Below are 20,509 nucleotides of genomic sequence, written 5' to 3'. Positions count from 1 at the left end.
GACTACAGAGGGGTTGAGAACACGAGCACATGACTGCCCACCCTAGCCTGTTTTCCGAGGACAGAGGTCATTTGATGACAAGAGTCACACATGGCTGCCATAAAGGGCTGTGAAAGCATTTCAGGGTGATGTGAGCACCTGGCGGGGGCCTAGCCTAGGGTGGGGCCCTTGGCGGTGGCTCTCCAAGAAAACTTTCTTGTGGAATTGATATTGGAGCCACACTTTGAAGGACAAGTAGAAATGAACCAAACAGTATAGCCAGAGTAGAGAGAGAAATAGAGCTGTATGTGCCAAAGCCTCAGCATTAAATACAAAGAACTGTGATCTGTTTAAGTAACAGAAAGATTAGTGAGGATACTATTTGTACACTTCACTCCATGTAACTTTTACTTCACCAAAATAAACTGTTCTTAATGGTATGTATACTACTATGCACACACACACACACACACACACACACACACACACACACACACACACACTTTGGTCTAAAAATCAATTTTATTTGATCTGTATTATTATTATTATTTGCTGATCCTGAGTCTTGAACCCTGGGCCTGGGTGCTGTCCCTAAGCTCCCCTTGCTCAAGGCTAACACCCTGTCAGTAGAGCTACAGTACCTCTTGTGGCTTTTTCTGTGATCAATTGGAGGTAAGAATCTCATGAACTTTTTTGCCATGGCTGGCTTTGAATTGTAACCCTCACATGTCAGCCTGAGTAGTGTGAGCCACTGGTGCCCTACTAAAAATCTATTTTAAAGGTTTCTTATATTCTGAATTTTGGATTACATGCATGATTTTCATATTCATTAAATAGTTATAAGCTAAATAGAGGCCAATTAATCTGAAAAAAATATTAAAGAGGGTCAGCTGAAGAGACAGGAGAGAAGATGGGAGAGTGAAGAGTGCAAAAGCCAAGCAAAGAGAGCTTTTAAGAGAGACTGCGTTGTCAAACATGTGTGTGTTGCATTGAGCTCAGGAAGATGCAGATTCAAGATGTCTTTTAATTTAGAAACAGAGGGGTCATTGATGACCAAAGCAATAACCTTTGCTCTATTCTGTCTTAATTTCAGCGCCTAGAAGATTATCAGCGTCGCCTTGATACCTCTAATCTCAAGTTGTCAGAGTACCAAAATGTTGAAGAGCTCAGGGTAAAAGAAGTTGTCTAATATTTAAAAAGTACTGAAGACATGGCAGGCAATGAACATTGCAGTGGGAATATCTATCACTTTGTAGAGTTTTTTTTAATCATACATAATCTGCATTTATGATTTTATTCTGCCTTTTAAATGTCGGATCTGGGTGATTACTTTTATCTTTCATTTGAGGAACATTCGTGAGAAAGAACTGTAGATGATAGGAATTATCAGGAGATTAAGGGACACTAGTTTTAGTAAATTTAATTTGTTTCAGTTTGACTGCTTATTACTTTCCAGATTGTTAGGTAAAGTTCAATAATGTAATTATTTTTCTTTTCATGAAGTTCCTGAAAAGCATTAAAACTATTACAGAGTTGATAGTGAAGCATTTGTTAATTGCCACTTCTTATGCCAGTGATTTTTATTAATTAACTTATTAAGGCTTTTTTTTTGTCGGGCATGGGGCTTGAACTCTGGGCCTGACTCTCCAGCGCAAGGTTACTGCACTATCCCTGGAGCCACAGCACCACTTTTGGTTTTCTAGTGGTTAATTAGAGATAACAGTCTCATGGACTTCAGTGCCCAGGCTGGCTTTGAACCACAATCCTCAGATCTCAGCCTCCTGAGTAGTTAGGATCACAGGCGTGAGCCCGGCTTTATTAAGGCTTTTAAATCTTTCTGTATACCACTTCAGATGGTTATTTGGTGGTTGTTTTGGCAGATTTATTTGATGTCTGCTTTAAAATATGCTTCTTTGTCATATGTAACTGTTTAACGTCCAGAGAAAGAGATTTTTCTACTACTAATAAAAGAAGTTGTCTTACAAATAAGTTATTTAGAGTTAGAGTAAGCATAAGTAGTCCTTGGACTCTTCATTGATGAATGCTGTTCCCTAAAACTGTCTCTGGAATGATAACGAGGACTCAGAAGCCTATTACAGATAAGCACATGTGGCATTAAAAAATGAGCTGGGAATTAGTGGCTTAGTGCTTTGTAACCTAGTGAAATTTGGGAGATTTTAGAAGATTTTATGTAGATTATTTTAACCTCAGCTTTTCCATTTTCAGGACTGATAACAATGGCCATTGAGTGTAAAAGTAACTTTTATGTTAAGATAGGTTTTTAAAAGAAACTAAATTATATGGAATATCATTCTGCTGATGAGATACACTTGAAAATAATAGGCATGTAATTCTCTTTGGCAGAATTTGGATTTAACAAAAAGAAAGATGATCCATGAAGGGCCATTGGTTTGGAAGGTGAATAGAGATAAAACTATTGGTAAGTGTGATTCAGTCTCGTGGAATGTAGAGAAAGGAAAAGAACAGGAACATTTCCTCATACCAAAGGAAAGAAGAAAGAATCATTTACAGAGCTTGGTAAACATGGGTAGAAGATGTGCTAATTTTGTTAAGTGTGAAGTGCGTTAAGTATTCACATAGGAATGAGTAGAAAACTTGGTTTCCATTTTTTTATTTTATTCATTTATTTTTTTTTGCTAGTTCTGGGGCGTGAACTCAGGGCCTGGGCACTGTTCTTGAGCACTTTTGTTCAAGCCTAGCAGCACTCTGCCGCAGCACCACTTCCAGTTTTTCCTGTGTGTGTGGTACCATGGATTCTAAACCAGGGCTTCAAGCACGCTAGGCAACTCCTTTACCATTAGGCCACACTCCTGGCCAATTTCCATCATTCTTATATCTAATGAGTGTCTATAATAGACTTCTGCCATTGCCTGTCAAACTGTCTGGTGAGAGATCATCACCTTTCACTTGTCTTGGGTTACAGATTAACTCTTCAGTGAAATTCAATAAAGAATGAAGACAAAACAGTGATTTTAAGTTTGTTATATTGCCAGAAATAATTTTCTTTATTAAATGATTGATAAGCTTATTAAACACATCTCAACACACCAATTCTGCATTTTTATTTCTAGATCTGTATACACTGCTGCTGGAAGACATTCTTGTATTGCTACAAAAGCAGGATGATAGACTGGTGCTGAGGTGTCATAGCAAGATTCTGGCATCCACAGCTGACAGTAAACACACCCTCAGTCCTGTCATTAAGCTGAATACAGTGTTAGTTCGACAAGTGGCAACAGGTAAGTATGCCCAGCAGAGGGGACACTGACTGCTGGACTCTAGAGTTGGATAAGATATCCTGTGTTGGCTTCGCAGCACAACTGGCCTCCATTGAGTTGTTATTTTCATGTACACAGGCAAAATTGAGTGAAATGTATTTACTGTTAAGGAAATAAATTATGTCCCAAGATTATTTAAGGTGCCTAGTTCTTTTAGTGATTTTTGTGTATTTGAAATTACTTTGGACTCTGTTCCGTGTTCTCATCATTGATACACAATCAGTGAAGATAGGGCATGGAGAGAAGGTTTTTGCTTCAGCTGCAGGTTGTTTGATTTGGTAGAAACAAAACACATCTGAAGAGGTAGCTGTAGCTGGGTTTTTAAAATGAGTTTAAGCTGACCAGTTATATTTACCTGTATCATGAGATGCCTGCAGAACTTGTCAATGTCATGATGACAGGGCAAATGTGTGGCCGGTTTCCTTCAGTGCTGACTAAATAGCCAACTAACAACTTTGGCACTGAGCAGTTCAAGATAATTCAGTTTAATAGTTTAGATTTTGATACTTTAGTATATAACTTTGGTTGTATTAAAGTTTGTGTGGTGTTACATAGTACAAGTTTCGTAATTTAGATTTTGGTACTTTAGTGTGTTGTAACTTTGGTTGTAATGAAGTTTGTATGGTGTTACATACTATAAATTGCTCAGAACTTAATGTGTACAGGGTGATGAACTTTTGTGAAGTGAACATGCAGCCTTTATCTACGTTAAGGTGACCCTAGAAATATCCCTCCTGACCTTTGACTAAAGTGGGAGAATAAGTTTTGCCTTGTTCTTTTCTAGATAACAAAGCTTTATTTGTCATTTCCATGTCGGACAATGGAGCCCAAATATATGAATTGGTGGCACAGACAGTTTCTGAAAAAACTGTGTATGTATCATATTCATCTATCTTGCTGTAACTAATAGTTATCATCCCCACCATAATATTCTATAAACTTTGTTTTTATAATAGGCCTCTGTAACCAGTATTATATAGAAATTTTTTCTTCTGTATTCTTTTAGAAACATTTTTCTTCATTGTTTGTTCCCTTTTTAGACTGATGTTTTTTGTTTTTATTCTGTTCTATTAAAAGTAAATTTTCCAGGGCTGGGAGTTTGGCCTAGTGGTAGAGTGCTTACCTAGCATGCACAAAGACACAGCTTCGATTCCTAGTACCACATACAAAGAAAATGCTGTAAATGGTGCTGTGGCTCAAGTGGTAGAACTCTAGCCTTGAGAAACCCCAACAACAGTGAGGACTGGCAAAAAAAAAAAAAAAAAAAAGTAAATTTTCCAAAGGGAAAAAAAAATTCTCAAATTATCTATGGGGGAAGTGGTGCTGTGGCTCCATGGCTAGAGTGGTAGCCTTGAGCTGAAGAGCTCAGGGACAATGCACAGGCCCAGAGTTCAAGTCCCATGACCAACAAAAAAAAAAAAATAGAGCAGGAAAAGTTTCAACAAAATTTTAAAATGGGTAGCATATCCATAATGTTCAAATTTCCTTAATGTATATTTAACCCCAAAATAAAGAAATTTAACAGCTCCTTTATTCTCTGCTCTCTCCTCCCCTCCTGTGCCTTCCAATGCCAAGCAAGTTTAAGTTTGACCAAGGTATTTCTCTTTTGTTTTGGGATTCGCTCTTGCCTCCTGAAGCTGGCAGGATCTCATCTGCCGAATGGCTGCATCAGTGAAGGAGCAGTCTACCAAGCCAATCCCACTGCCAGAATCGCACCCTTGCGAGTGAGTGCTGCCTTGTGCTCCTGTAGGATTGCTCAGTAAAGCAATGGGTAGTTTTATATTCAAATTTAGTGATATTCATGAAGCTCTAAGATTGCCTCTTTTCTTATTTAGAGGAGACAATGATGAAGAAGAGGCACCCAGATTAGAAGTGGAGCGTCGTGACCTCTCAGCCCCCGGCCAGCAGAGCCCAGGTGAGCTCTGCATATGGATGCACTTTCCTAAAGGAATGTAGCCTGTTAGTAAAATGCAGAAAACTGTGGGGCCCCTGGTTTGTGGAGGTTCTAGTATCCACTGCCACCTTTTCGTATGAACCTTCTGTGTGCTGGTGTAATTACCACTGTTGAAAGTGCTGCATGTCTGTGGTTAGTCTTGGTAGCCTGTGTGATTGAATTGTTTTCTTCATGTTTCCCAAATGTTTCATATACCTTTTTTCTCCACTAAATAGACAGAGATTTGGGTCTAGAACCTCCCTTAATCTCATCAAAACCTCAGTGTCATTCCCTGAGTCCCTGTGGGAAGTCGGAGGCAGACAACATGTTTGTGACTGCAGTACAGCTGGCAAAGGAGCAGCGTACAGAGGGGGCCCAGAAGGAAGATGGAGGGAGCTGCGAGCTCTCACGCACAGATCAACACCCCCCTGTCTTAGAAATGGGGTGGGCCCTGGATGCACTCAGAAATTGTAAGTTTTATTCATAACAAATTGCAGATGCTTCCAAGTTTGAGAGTTGTATCATATATTGAGCAGCCATTGAAAGAATCCAGAGAAGTGGCATAAACAGCCTATCTCTCCAATGACAATCTGTGCTGTTAGTGAGAGAAAAAAACGGTGAACATCCTGTTATCTTTTAAAGTTATGCACACAACTAACAAATCACTAGATTTAAATTTTATCATTTAAATTTTATTATTGTCTTCAGTTACGGAGATTTTTAAAAAATTTCTACATAATCAACAAGGTAAATAAATGTTCTATGTGCCTCATAAAATTAGAAAAAAAGTAGTACTATGTTTATAGACTCTGCTCCTAGAAAAAAAATCAGACTTTGTTGGATTTTGGTCTCCTAAGCCCCTATGGGGTGTTAGTCCAGTTATATAGAACACAACACAGAAACCTGGAATATGTACCTGAAGTTTGTGAGCAGAGCCTCTCTGTTTAGGGTGTTTGACTTTTGTGAGGCCTGGAAAGTATTGTCTTCACTAAAAGATAGCATTTTAAAACTCTTGTATGAGGATCATACTTTGGTTCTGTTATTAAAAAAGGTTTCAGTTTTTGAATTGGTAATTTGTTGAAGCTAATCCTTATTGTGTGTGGCTCTGGTTGTGACTGTGCTTCTCTTTTTGTCTCTCTACATCCCAATTCTTCAGTGGGGTTGCTGAAGCAATTGCTGGTACAACAGCTTGGATTGACTGAGAGGAGCCTTCAGGAGGACTGGCAACAGTTCCCAAGCTATGGGACAGCGTCTCAGGGGGTGCAAGCAGATGGTGGGGTTCAGAACCCAGAACACATCAAGGCCTGTCATTCTGGGGATGGACAGATGTCCTTTACAACTGGAACTGGTGACTTTGTAACTTGTCACAGTCCACGGACTTCCACTGAATCTTCTGTTCCCCTGGATTCAGTATTGCTGGCATCCCAAGAGAGCCAGGCGAATAACATTTTAGTAATGGACCACATGATTCGGACCCCAGCACTGCTGGCCACGGAGTCAGAAGGGGGTGCCGATGAGGGTGGGGAGCACTTTTTTGATGCCCGTGAAGCACATGGTGAGGATAACCTACCAGAAGGCGACGGAGCCGAGACGAGTGAAGAGAAGGGTGTTACTTTGCGCATCTCAGGCATGTTTCCTTCACATTTAAACTCGATTCTGGTCATTGTGAACGGTCTCGAATGCTGGAATACGTCGTATGTACTTCCTCCTGCCACCCATCATTGCTGAGTCCACTGTGTCAGGTTACATCCTAGAAGCTGGGAGCTACAGCAGTGAATGAATCACAGCAGGGTCTCCTGTCTGTTTGACACTTACGTGCCAGCAAAAGAAAGCATCATAGCACAAAAGAAAACAAACAAATGGAGGTTGAAGTGAGAAGAGAAACAAGTCTGACTGTGGCTGGGCAGAAAGTGACAGGGACAGACATAGCAATCAGGAGAGGAGCCTCTGCTGAGCAGGGACGCGAATGAAGTGAGGGAAACGCCAAGGGTTTGCCCAAGCTCTGTCCAGACAGCGCAGAGAATGCTGTCCAGAGCAGGCGGTGTGTGCATACACATGACACATGGGCCAGTTTCAGGGCCTGAACTTAGGGCCTTGTGCTCTTGCTTGGCTTTTTTTTGCTCACAAATGGCACTCTACTACTTGAGCCTTACCTCTAATCCAGTTCCATGTGCTCGTTAATTAGAGCCTAGTGGACCTGTCTGCCCAGGCTGGCTTTGGATAATGGTCCCCAGATCCTCACCTGCTTATTCACTGGTATTGCAGGCATGAGCTGTCAGTGTCTGACAAGAGCAGGCTCTTACAGTTAGGGAGTAGAGGGCGGGGGGAACATTGAGAGACCAGGAAAAGGGTGTTGGACCCAGAAATTCTTTTTGTGGTGTAACCCTGTAGGAGCATATAGATCCTATAGGGATCTATAGTTTCAAAATGAAACTAGTACGAAGTCATTCAGAAGCTACCCTGAAAGTTTGTCATCTGAAGTGAGAAAATTCTGGTGGACTTCAGACTGGCTTCTTGCTTTCTTAGTAGCTCTCCGGGCTGCCCTTGGAGCCTATGTTTTATGATTTCCAGGTACAGCAGTAACCTCCCCTTGTTTGTCTCTACCAACAGGAAACTGTTTAATCCTCGACGGCTATGAAGAGGTGCAGGAGAGCTCCACAGATGAGGAGGTCCTGTCGTCCTTTGCCGTGCAGCCTGGGACAGGCCTGCCCTCTGCAGACTCTCCCCACCGGCAGCACCACTCTCCCCAGAATACCCGTTCGGATGGGGCAGTTTCACCACTCGCCCCGGAATTCTTGGGCCGGCAGCGCTGGGGGGCTTTGGAGGGCTCCTGCTTTGAGATCCCGAGTCCCTGCTGTGGAGATTCACAAAGTCAGATCCTGGAGTACATCCATGTCATAGAGGCTGACCTTGAACACCTAAAGGTACCTGGCCTCCATCACTCTTGACCTTCAGAAACCTACTTAGCAGAGCACAATGTCAACCGATGTGGCCACGCTCTAGATCTGTATCTTCTCTGTGACTGACTTGTAGGTAGGGCTTCAGTATCAAGGTGAGAGCAATGCCGTGTATCTTGGAACAGATCACAGGAGCAGGAAGAACTGTAGCTTTCTGGCTATGTGTGTGGGGGCTACTGAGTCTAAAAACTCAAAAGGCTGGGGTGCTGAGCTGAGCTGGGTTAGCCGCGGGAGCTGCGCCTGACAGGCAGGGTTATCTATGCCTCCTGGCCCAGGAGGAGGTGGTGACATCCCAGGTGTGCTCCCCTCCTTCTGCTCATGCACAAGCCTGGCCAGGAGCACAGTGTTATGTGACTTAGTAGCTGAAGGTGTCTCTGGTTCAGCTATGAAGCGGGGCCAGTTTCTAAGGAAAGGCCTCTTGACGGCGCTCAGCGTGCGGCTGGAGCCCACACGCTCGTCTCATGATGCCATCTCACTGGGAGGCTTCATAGACATGTGGAAAGATGGCTTTTCGATCACGAGGAGTGTCGTCTCCCTTTGATTTCAGCTTTGAGGATACAGGTTGTATCATCCTGTGGCTGAGGGCCCACTAGCATTGTCAGGGTGACTTCTGGGGTGGGAAAGTCACCTCATCCTGTACATGGAAAAGTTTGAAGCTGTTCATTCAGAGAAAGAAAAGATTTACTTTTTCCTTCCTACTAGCAAAGCTTTTAATAATTTGTGTTAAGGTTGAAATTTGAGAGCATGCATCTATAATATAAAAATGTTTCTTTTCTATTTTCAATAGTATTTGTTTTGTGTTTCTTATGACACACACACACACACACACACACACCCAAAAAAAAAAATACCAAAAACCTGTGGGTTTTCTTTTACAGAAGATGGAGGAAAATTACCGCATTCTTTGCCAAAGGCTGGCTGGCTCAGCCCTTGCAGACAAGCACTCAGGTATGTGAGGCTGAGGGTTCCAGCCCTAGACTCATCTTGAAGAAGTGATTTTGTTTTCTCTCACCAGACATCCTGAGGAGAGTCCATTTCTTGTCTCTCTTGTTTGTAACTATTGTAATCATTATATATCCAGCAGAAGCTCCTGTCTGCTGACTTTGCCTCTCCCCCCTCACAAGAACTCCTCTTTTCAGTTCCTGCTTCTTTTGAAGCAGAAGGTAGAGTGAGTGGTAGGAAGCCTGGAGAACCACACATTCCCGTGCTGCTTTGACTCCCTGGTGAGGGGGCTTGGGCCTAGCTATGCCGAAGGCCCTCTCCTAACGAGAGGCCCTGGCCTCTGGATATGGGCAGGTCTGTGCTCCACACAGTGGTGATCCTTGGCTGGTGTTAATGCCAGTTGGGATAGTTCTGACCCTGAAACATGACAAGCCACAAATTGCAAAGGGGTTCTTTATAGCATTCGTTTGTTTTTAATGTGGTTTCTACCGGTCTTTGTTCTCAGATAAAAGTTAGAGCCGAGTGCGCTGGAGGTGACTGCAGGTTGTTGGATTCTGAGCACCGGCCTTGTATTAACCATGTCCTGGCTCCAGTGTGGATGCAAAGAGAGCGTGACAGAGGATCTGCCTTGAAAAACTGGGCCTGAATGCTGTGGTGCCCACCGAGGGCCTGGTCCTCAGCCTGGCAGCTGTACTGGCCTGTCAGTGAGGGGATGTCCATTCTCTCACTGTCCTCTCCTCACCTCTGCAAATTCATTTGATTCCGAACAAAAACCAAATGTATAGAGCTTTGGGTATAGGAAATGAAATTGTACTTAGGCATAAGAAAAAGAGAAAATCAGATGTATTTATTTGACTTCATTCCGTATTTGGAAGCACATTTTAATTTTGACTTTGCCTTGTTTTGTTTTAATTGAGTAGAAGTTTTAGACTTTGTACTTGATACACCCAAGAATCAGTTGTTCCTGAAGCTGAGAAGTCAGGACAGGGGTGGGGGGAGTGAGCGTTTGGTTGGGAGGTGACAGGAGGAGTGAGAAGGGGCAGGCAGAGGAGCCTCTGGTCTTTGCTAAGTGGCAATGTGTGACAGGCTGCCTGCGTGAGGTCTCCTTAGGCACAGTGCGGTGCAGAGCTCTGTGTGGGCTATCCACGGTAAGCACCCTCTCTTGGTAGGTGGGGTCACCCTGATTAACAGGAATCCTCAACATACTAAATGGCAGGCACTTGAAAATGGGTGTGTTTTCTTCTGTCATTGTCTTTTCTATTGAGGGTTGGGATTGGCGGGAGGTGGGGGAGAAGGAAGCAAATTTTTATTTTCTTGATTATAAATTTGTTATTCTTGGTATTGTTTCATTTTTATAATTACACATTAGACTGGCACTTGTGTAAATTCGTCCTGCAGACTGAGCAGGTCAGAACAAACAGGTGGCAGTGCTTCCCTTCCAGGGTGGTGGGTTGCTGAGGGGTGGGGCAGGGGCTGTCCAAATGGAACCACTGCTGAATTGAACCAGGGCTGTCACGGCCACGGGGACTGCTGATCATAGGCCAGAACGCGGTCAGTGCCTGGAGCTTTGACTGTAATCATTGCACTGATGGTGCCAAAGGGCTCTTGGAGTCACAAGGATTGCTGAGGGCATTGGAGGAGGGTATGGGGGAGAAAGAGAGCTCCTCCCTGTGACTGCTGGGGTGCTGGCCCCAGAATGGAGGCCACAGCCTGGGCAGCGAAGGTGGTGCTGCTCAAGGATGGAGAGTTGCACTGCGTCCCTTTCCAAGAAAGCATGTCAGAGTGTGGCCCGCAAACCCCTCCAGTCCCCTTCCAAGAAGGCATGTCAGAAGTGTGGCCGAGAACTCCTGCAGTCCTGTCTGCTTTCTCTGGTTTTCTTTTTACATTAGATAACTGTGTATGGGAAGTATTTTGCCAACTAAAACAAAAGCATTTATTAAATATGCAAATGCTGTTAATAAACAGAGTTCATCCATTGGTCATCCTTCAGTTGTGTCCTTTGAACTCGGGAGTGAAGAGTCAGGATGTAATTTCCTTCTTCGAGTACCCTGCCTCTGCAGGAAGCTTTTGCTCCCCACGCGTGGTCAGGGCTGCCAGCCACTTTTCTAGATGCCACCACAACGCAAAGCCTGTCTGCTGTCCAGACTCCCGCTCCTGCCCTCTCGGAACCTACCTAGGGTGAGCTGGGATCTGTGTACCTCATCTAGAAATGGAATTACATTTTGAGTCATAGGCCAAGTATAATTGAACTCAAAATGGAATTTAAGTTTTTAGAAGCACAAGCTAATATATAAATAAAGCTTGGAAGGTGGAACTTTCTGTATCTCTTAGGAGAAGCAAGTAGAAACCAAATGGTTGCATTGTGCTGCTGGAAATAACTCACTTCCACTAAAAGAAGCATTAAAAACCTGTAGCCACTTAACAGTAAACAGTGAGGCAGAGGCATTGGTCAGAACAGCATGCATGGGGCCTGTGCCTCTCAGGGTCAGACACTACACCCATCCGCCATTCCCAGAGCACAGGCGGGTGGACCAAGCCTGAGCTTCCTTCCCTGTGGCCCTGCCTCAACTTTCGTAATGATTCCTTCTCTTCTTCCCCTCCCCCCACCCCTGACGTTTTCACCTCTCTTCAGAACTATGTAATAGGGCTAACTGGAAGCACACCTGGACCCATAGCTCTAGCAAATAACTTAATTTCTAGATTTTCAAACAGAGCTAAAGTTCTGGAACAATCCCACCATTTGAGGGTGTTCTATCTTCTCTCTTCCTGCCCCTTCTATCTTGATACCCCTTTCCTGCACCCCCCATTCCTTCTACCTCTCATGCTCTCCATTTCATTTCAGCCTTCATAACCATGGCTGGTTGACTTTTATATTCTATCTTCCTCTCAGGATGATAGACGAGCAGCTTGTTCCTCTTGCCTTTGAGCAGGGATGGTTAGCATGAGCGTGCTTGCTTGGTGTGTACAGCTAGGATTCTGTGTGAGACAGGGCAGCCTGCCCAGAGCTGCAAAGCTGCCTGTTGGCTGTGCCCTGCTCTCTGCTGTGGGTCAATGACTCTTTTGCTTTCAGAGGCAAATTAAAGTTGGACCTCCTTCCTTCTCAGAGGACAGATTTAAGCAAGTCAGCAAGCCTTCAAAATGCTGTAATTTAAAGTCGTGATTATCACTCTATCCATGTATTTTGTATACTTTAAAATTCGCTAATGTAGACTACTGGGGTTTCATTGGCTTTTACCACCTGAATTGTAATTATTTATTGTATTGCATGGGAGGTATATTTCATGAGCTTTATTTTTATTTCTATTTTTTTGCTTTATTCTCCCCAAAGTAAGTTGTAACAAGTGCTAGAAAGGATGAGTCTCCTTTTAAAAAGTTTTTTGGTTGTTGTTGTTTCTTTGCTATTTGGGGAAGAAAAAGAGTTACTGGGAGAGTAGAGAAAAGGACCTTTTTGTCTTGAGTTTTAGAAGCTGGCGGAAAGAATTTCGCTTCCTATGAGTTCCCCTCGTGTCCCCTCACTCCCGTGAGTTCCCCTGTGTCTCCTTCCCTTGATGTGGCAGCAGTGTGTGGTATCTGGCCTTGGCCCACCCCACCCCTGCAGGGCATCCTTTCCCCACTCACAGGTCTGAGCCAGGTTGTTTCAGCTACTCGCCCTGGTCTCTGTTTCCTTCCCCATATAGTGGAGGGCACTACTATGTGGGGGGGGGCCTTTCAATACCAAGTTAGCAGGAACTCACACAGTTTCCCATGGCCCCCACCTCCCATACCATTTTTGTTTTGTAATTCATGTTCTTTTCCTGACACTTCTATCCCTTCTCAGAGTGATCTGTAAAATTGTGTACAAGAATTGGCTTGGTCTTGTTCTTTACACCTTCCCCATTTGAACTGAGAGTTTTGCCAATAAATGGGTAAGGAAATGAAAAATGAAGTACCTCCCAGAAGCCCTCCCCTCCATTTCCAACTGCTAAGCAGAGGAACTACAGAAACGGGCAGTGCACATGGCTGGCTGTGTTTAACAGGCCTCTTTCTACCAGAACGTTCTGTTTTCCTTGTTCACCATGCAATCATGTACTCTTTAACAGAAATTGCTTTTAAAGGAATTTGGAACTATCTTTTAAAAAAAACTTTATTAATATCATGTATTTTTACTGATCACATTTTGAAATGCCTAAAAGACTTTATTGTTCTAATTACCCAGATGTACCTTTGTAAAATAGCTCTTTTATGAATTTAGCTGATAAGGCTGTATGTTTCTGGAACAAAATATTGGTCATCTAAAATCTTTCTGTTTTCTGGGGTCTGGGAAAATAGAAAATAAGAGTTCAAATATTAAATAAGCTTAAAAGAACCAAGTATGTGACTTTTATTTATTTGCACTCGTATTGATTTTTCTTATTGTACAAGTTGTTGTGGGAAAGCTGAGTTGTCAGAGAGCTCCTGCTAATCTCCCCGCCCTGGCTCCAATCCGTGTGCCTTCACTGGTGAGGCGGCCCACTTGCCTCCAGTGTGGACGCAGCACCAGAGTGACAGAGTGGCAGGGCAGCTCGTTTGCAGTTTTGAAACAGCGTTAGTAACGTGCAGTACACCCCCCTGTATTCCGGACTCATGCCTGTCATCCTAGCTCCTGCGGAGGCTGAGCTCTGAGGATCAAGGTGTGAAGTCACTCTGGAAAGACAAATCTGTGAGACTCTCATACCCAATTAACAGCAAAAAGCTGGTGATGCGGCATAACGAGTAGAGCCTTAAGCCAAGAAAAGTTCAAGGCCAATGTCCAGACCCCAAGTTCAAGCCCCAGGAGTGGCACAAAAACAGTTGCAAAAACAGCAGGTCTGGAGCCAGTGGAGCCGAGTCACAGGTATGAGGTGTCCAGGACAGGAACTTTGTGTACAGAAAAGCTCAAAGCTGAAAACACTTGAGAACTCAGCTCTTGCTGAAAGGGCAAATGATATATCCTACACCGTGGAAAAGGAATGAACAGACACATACAACATGATCAAGCTTGGGGACTTAATGCTGAGGAAGAATGTAGTCATGAAAGGTACATGTGGCAGGACTCACGAGTGAGTTCTCTAGAGGACAGAAATCCATAGAAAGTAAAAGTAATCGTTACTAGAAACGGTTGGGGAAAAGGGAGACCATTAGTGGGAGTGAGGCTATGAGCGCACAAATCTGAGACTATACTGAAACAATTGGAAATGTACATCTTTAAGTTTGTGGCATGTGGATGGTGTATTTAAGTTAGCACCAGGTGCCATTGGGTAGCTCTCATCCAGTGACATGGGAGAGCAAGGCAGAAGGACTGCTAGAGTTCAAAAGCAGTGTGAAGAGACCACGCCTTTAAAAACAGAAGTGTGGGGCTGAGGACGCTGCCTGACTCAGAGCGTCTGCCTGAGTCACCCTGAGAGCCTGGGTGCACTCCTCAATAGACTTGGGGGACCAAGTGGAAGACAAGGAATACCTGTCCCCACACCTGCTGATCTGAAGCCTCTGTCCTGTGCTTAGTTGGGAGCTGGAAGACGGCAGTCCTGGGGTGAGTCCACACAGCAAGCCTTTGCCAGCCAGTATTGCCAGGCCTCTGTGTGGCTTAAGAGCCAGGTCTCGTATGTTAGCTGACCTGACTTTACTTACTAACTCAGGGATCTAGGGCTGACGGTCACCTTCCTAGGTTTCGCAGGAAGATGTGGGCACGGGAAGCAGTGGCACCTCACAGGGCTGTGTTGTAACTGAATGGCATGAGGTAAGCAGGCAACACACAGGAAGTGCTGAGAAATAGCTGGTGTCTCTCCATGTCTTGTTGAGTCCCTGCAATGTAAGACCTAAGTGACAGCTTAATTGTGACACTGGGTTTTCATTGCTCCAGAGCCCCAGAAACGTGTTGAACAAGTGGAACACTACAGGGCTCCCATGTAAGTGGAACGACTGTGGAAGTGAAGGGCTTGATTTTGCTTCCAGAATGTCACTAGGATCTACTGACACATTTGTTAATTTATTGCTGGTACTGAGGTTTGAGCTCAAGGCCTGGGTATTCCCTTAGCTTTTTCTTCAGGCTAACACTCTACCACTTGAGCCACAGCTCTACTTCTGGCTTTTTGATGGTTCATTGGAGATAAGCCTCCCAAGGATTTTCCCACCTGGACTGGCTATGAACTGGGATCCTCAGGTCTCAGCCTCCTAAGTAGCTAGGATTACAGGCGTGAGCCGCCAGCACCTGCTTTGATGCATATATATTAGTCCACCCCTTGCTGGTGGTTTTGCGTTCAATTTCAAGAGATGTCTGTCCCCTTGTGGTGAATGACGGGCTGGGTTTGGGGGCTCCAAAACATGGGAACTTCACGTTTCCTCTCAGTACACTCCCCCCTTCCCCCCGAGGTCCAGTGATTATTAGCGACCTGAGTACAGCTGTATTTGTATTTATTACAAAGCAGCTGATCCCCACCTTCCTCTGACCCAGTGCTCTTCAGTGACGGAAGGATAATGTGCAGAGTTCAAGTTTGTCAAGTATGAAGGTAGGTACCGAGGAGCCACTCCGAATGTCTCCGTTCTTCACCTCAGACGTTTGATCCTTGTTTTGGCTCAGGTTACACAAATGCTAAGAAATGATGTGGATCACAGCCTCTCTACACAGGAGACCATTTGTCTGGAAGCTCCAGCCACCCTATGGAAGCCGTTTGTTACAGTGCACACCTAAAGTGATCCTGAGGTAAGCTGAAGATGTCTCTGGAATTGCTTCATAAGGCACTGTAATAAAGCCAGTAGAGGAAGCCATCTATAATCTCAAACCAAGGCGGGGGTGGGGGGGGGGAAGGTGGCTCCTGTTCCCCAGCCTGGGCAGCTGCAACCACAGACTCCCGGAATCCCTTCCTTGCCCTGCCCACTTACTCTTGCTTGTTTGTTTGTTTCTGGTCTGTGTCTGGATGTCAGTAGTGTGCAGTATTTCTCCTAATCAGTGTTTTAACCTTTTTGGCATGTATTCAACTCCACTGACTAGATTGTATTAAACTGAGCTGCATGGATGGGAGACTAAATCTGTATTTCTCTGCTCTCCGGAGACAATCATCATATTTCCTAGTATGAGCAGTTATTGCTTTGTGTGGATATTAATGAGCCCTTTCTCTACTGCTTTCTTCTATCTCTTCCCCCTCCCTCCTCTCACCCCAGTGAACAATCCTGAATTAACATGGAAGCCAAGTTGGATTTCTGGACTCTAGCTTTGAATCTTGGTCTCCATATGCCATCACTGACAATGGGGTGGGCCCCAGTGTCCATTTCCTCCAGCCTGCCACCAGTAACAGGATTGGCATCCCTCTGTGGCTTTACATTGACTTTGAAATCATTTCTGAGCATTTGTGCAGTTTCTGCTTTATTTACATTCATACCATCATTAGGGAAGAGAAATCACGAAAGAGCCCTTTCTGCCCTCTCCTCGCCCTCTGGCTCTGGTGAGGCCTGAATCTGGGATGCCTGTGTCTGCTTGCACCCCAAGTCTTCCTAACAGCTCCAGGGCAGGCTCTGGATCAAATAGATGGTGCAGGCGTTATTTCTGCCTGTGCTGAATGGTACTTTCCAATAGTGGTACTTTGAACTGCATCGATGTTTATTAAATGCCAACCTTGTGCTCTGTTAAACACAAAGAAAGCATCATTCTGTCTGGATGGTGTTGCGAGTGGTTAGTTTCAGCTCTTACTACAACAACGGTGTGTAGTGGACAGTGAGTGGCTGTCGGCCTGGAGGATCTTTTCCAAGTATTTTCTATTAATAAACACTAGATGCTGTCCTGGAGGGAAGACTCGGCCAGGTACATACACAAAACCAGATATAATGTAAGACGGAGGGTGGGGGGGAGGGAAGGAGGAAGGAAAGGAGAGAGAGAGAAATAAAAGACACCAAGTGTTAAAGGTAAGGATGCAATTTTGGTTCTTATTTCAAGTTGCTAGGTTGTTTCCTTCCATCTTCCCCCCCGACACCCCCGCCTGGTTATTTTGGTCTGTCTCACCTATGGCTGTCATTCTACAAAGAATGTTTTGATCTTTTCATTTGGCCCAAAGCAAAGCTGGTGACTTGGCTCAGGGCCAGCAGAGCAGCACCTGGACCTTAAGGAGCCAGAGCTTGGATTTGAGCTCACTTAGGAGGTGTGGTGAGGCACGAGCTACTTCAGATCCTGTATGTGCAAGGCCGGCCGGCAGTGGCCGAGTCTTAGAATATGAAGAAGACTACTTTCATTGAAATCTACCAACCAAGTACGCCATCATGGCGCAACTCAGAATATTGACCAGGAGCAAATACAACAGTTGTTCAAATAGGAGGAGGGCCCTTTGTGAAGAGAGGTACATGGAGGCCTCTGTACCAACCCGAGGAGAGGTTACAGCAAAGGTCACTGTCCCACTGGTGCAGATGCGTACGTATGTGCATCTGTGTGCACCCAAATGTATTCATGTGCTCTGATGTTTTCTCTTTTGGTGCTGGACATTGCACATGCTAAGTGTGCCTGAGCCATTGCCTGGCCCTGTTTTGAGGAAGTAAGGGGCAGGGGCAGAAGTGGGCATGAGCCGGCTCTGGGTGCCCACACTCTGCCTCCTCACCAATGATTGCCTGGCACCTAGATGCCGCTAATTGTTCACTAGATTTAACTGGAGCCTGAAAACAGTACTGGGAGTATCTCTACTCATGAATATACTCTCTCCACCCTCTAGATATCTTCTTTCTTTCCTCGCCAGTATTGGGAGTTGGACGCGGGGCTGGGGTATTGTCTCTTCGCTTTTTCACTCAAAGTTGGAAACCTACCACTTACTTGGGCTACACTGCTACTTCTGATTTTTGTGGTAAATCTGTATATAGGTGTTTTTAGTCTGGTGTACTTTTTATTTCATTTTGTTTGCTTGTAAGACTTTTTTTTTATTAGCATGTATCAGTTGTATAACTGGAGGAGTCATGGTGACATTTCCTTAGATCGTACAATGTGTCCCTCATTTCTTCCCTTTATTCTCACATTCCCTTTATTCTCCATTCTTCTTCTTCTCTCAAAACAATTTCAATGAGTTTCATCGTACTATTTTCATATAACATATTTTCGAAGACAATTGTATCTCCTTGAGCAGGGGCTTCGCTCATTAGCATTTGAAGAGCAGTACTGGACATCAGACAGGAGGAGGGCTGCTGGGCCTGATCTATGCTTGAGAAACAAGGTATCACTGTGTGCTGAGCTTCACCAGAGAGCTGCATGCTAGAAAAAATGCTCACAGGAAGCCATTCTTTTCTCTGGTTGGAAGAACATCCTGAGGCCAGGGCATAAAGACAGTGGGTAGATTGAGATTCCTTGTGTGTGTGTGTGTGTGTGTGTGTGTGTGTGTGTGTGTGTGTGTGTGTGTGTGTTCTATACCCAGATTGGTCTTCCTTTGATGCTCTCTTCCTGTGGTAGATGTATGAGCCTTTCTCAACAAGGCCATTAATGCAATTTCCCTAGTAGCACTTGAGTCTGTCGATAGCATTGCTTCTGTCAATACAGCACTTAAGTAATGATTGCATTTTGTGGGGCTAAGCATTTAAAGAAAAGCGCTCATACATCGACAAATAAGGCCTCATGCACAGGCAGGTTTGTTGCCCCTTACCCCTTGCTGGTGTTGCCAGGGCTGAAGGCAATTCTTTGGTTTCCAACAAGAAATGCCCCCATTTCCCCAAACCCTTGAAATTCCTTTACCGACTGGAACTCTGAGGTTAGAGGTACAGCACACACCTGCTCCCCTTCTCAATCTATGGCTGGAACTCCCTCTGTGCTGGGTGTGAAGACCGTCTGGCCAGATGGCTGTCCATCTGCTGTCTACCTCCTCTGATGGGAGCCCTATCTCCTGAGCAGCTCAACATTCTCATCTGAGCCAGCAACCCACCCCCTGAGCCTTTGGGCCAGATTTTGGTTGTGCAGTAACAGAGTAGAGCTTAGTTTGTGCCTCTGGCCACCACTCCTTCCTTGAGTCTCTTCCAACTGAAGATAACTGAATTCATTTTTCTTCAAAATATGAAGATTTTTAGCTGGGATGGTTTACCCCTTTCATCCTAGCTAGCTAATCAGGGGGCTGAGATCTGAGGATCATGGTTCAAAGCCAGCCCAGGCAGAAAAGTCCTCAAGACTCTATCCTCAGTGAGCCAGCATATGGAGATGGGGCTCAAGTTAGTTGAGATATAGCACTGAGCAAAAAAGCCAAGTGAGAGTATGAGTTTTGAAGCCCCAGTCCTGGCAACAAACAATAAGCAAATAATAAAGATCTTTGGAAGAAGAAGAAGAATGAAACATATTTAACCCTGCAGTGCCCAATATGAAACTTCCTCTGCAGTGGAAACTAGCTGGGACAGCACCTCTTCTGTGTTCCACACGAGTTCTGAGCTCACTTCCGCAGTGCCCCTGCTCCTCTGCTGGGGTGGGTAGGAAACTGGCCTTTCTCCTTTCACTATTCTGAATTCCTTGAAGGGGTCCAAGCTCTTGAAAATTATTATGAGATAAAATCCCAAAGCTCTTGTTTGGGAAGTAAAATGAAACACACACTAGACTATGTTTGTTGAAAGAAGAAACCTTATCCATTTTTCCTTCTGTCCCCTGTAGTACCTCAGACCATACCTGGCAGACAGAAGCTACTTCGCAAACGATGGCTCTGTTGCACTGCAAGGAGAACTGGCTGGCTTATGATAAAGATACAATAGCTTGTTGAGATACGTATATGTGAAATACAGACACATGGTGAGCCCTGGTGAATTATGCCTGTAATTCTAGGTACTTAGGAGGCCAAGAGCTGAGAATCGCAGTTGGAAACCAACTTGTACAGGAAAGTCCATGAGACGCTTGTCCCCAAGTAACTGCCAAGAAACCAGAAGTGGTACTGTGGCTCAAGTGGTAAAGTACCAGCCTTGAGCGTAAAAGCTTAGGGACAGTGTCCAGGCCCTGAGTTTAAGCCCCAGGACTAGAAAAATAAACACATATGTACACATACATATATTCATACACTGTATGCACACACATATTTTTTCTTTGCCAGCCCTGGGGCTTGAACTCAGGGCCTAGGCACTGTCCTTAGCTTGTTTTGCTCAAGGCAAGCTCTCTACCACGTGAGCATAGTACCACTTCTGGCTTTTTATGTTTATATGATTCTGACGAATTGAACCCAGGGCCTCCTGCATGCTAGGCAAGCACTGTACCACTAAACCACATTCTCAGCCCCCGACACACACTTTTTCTTGCCTTCGAATACCTTTAAAATATCCCTGTGTCATTGCAAAATAGTAGGAAGACTTAAAATGTCACTGTTCAGACAGAATTCTACTCTGGATAAATTCCAAATACCAATCGCCCTGAGGAAAGATGGAAACTGCCAACTTATTTTTGATATCCCAGGGTTGGCTGTTGGATCGAGATGATA

The 20,509-nt window shown here is 44.5% G+C and overlaps 1 protein-coding gene across 2 annotated transcripts in view; it reads left to right on the top strand.

The window, feature by feature from the left end:
- The window catches only part of Arhgef12 (Rho guanine nucleotide exchange factor 12), a 107,503-nt gene extending 97,054 nt beyond the window's left edge, over positions 1-10,449 (top strand). Inside the window, exons 31-41 of one of the 2 annotated variants that reach the window (XM_090319326.1) lie at positions 1,073-1,150; positions 2,344-2,419; positions 3,072-3,239; positions 4,063-4,150; positions 4,916-5,002; positions 5,114-5,193; positions 5,448-5,681; positions 6,368-6,838; positions 7,822-8,135; positions 9,047-9,116; positions 9,616-10,449. In XM_090319326.1, the coding sequence (XP_090175452.1) occupies positions 1,073-1,150; positions 2,344-2,419; positions 3,072-3,239; positions 4,063-4,150; positions 4,916-5,002; positions 5,114-5,193; positions 5,448-5,681; positions 6,368-6,838; positions 7,822-8,135; positions 9,047-9,116; positions 9,616-9,626 (1,677 nt within the window). In that variant the 3' untranslated portion in view covers positions 9,627-10,449. Of the gene's footprint in view, positions 1-1,072; positions 1,151-2,343; positions 2,420-3,071; positions 3,240-4,062; positions 4,151-4,915; positions 5,059-5,113; positions 5,194-5,447; positions 5,682-6,367; positions 6,839-7,821; positions 8,136-9,046; positions 9,117-9,615 lie in introns of those variants that run through there. The other variant, XM_090319325.1, reaches the window with a different exon arrangement.
- The last annotated feature ends 10,060 nt before the right edge of the window (positions 10,450-20,509 follow it).

The sequence above is a fragment of the Megascapheus bottae genome, chromosome 27 (assembly GCF_031878675.1).
Source record: "Megascapheus bottae isolate mThoBot1 chromosome 27, mThoBot2.hap1, whole genome shotgun sequence".
NCBI classification, from domain to species: Eukaryota; Metazoa; Chordata; class Mammalia; order Rodentia; family Geomyidae; genus Megascapheus; species Megascapheus bottae.
The sequence above is the reverse complement of the archived record's forward strand: the minus strand, read 5'-3'. Positions and strand labels throughout refer to the sequence as shown.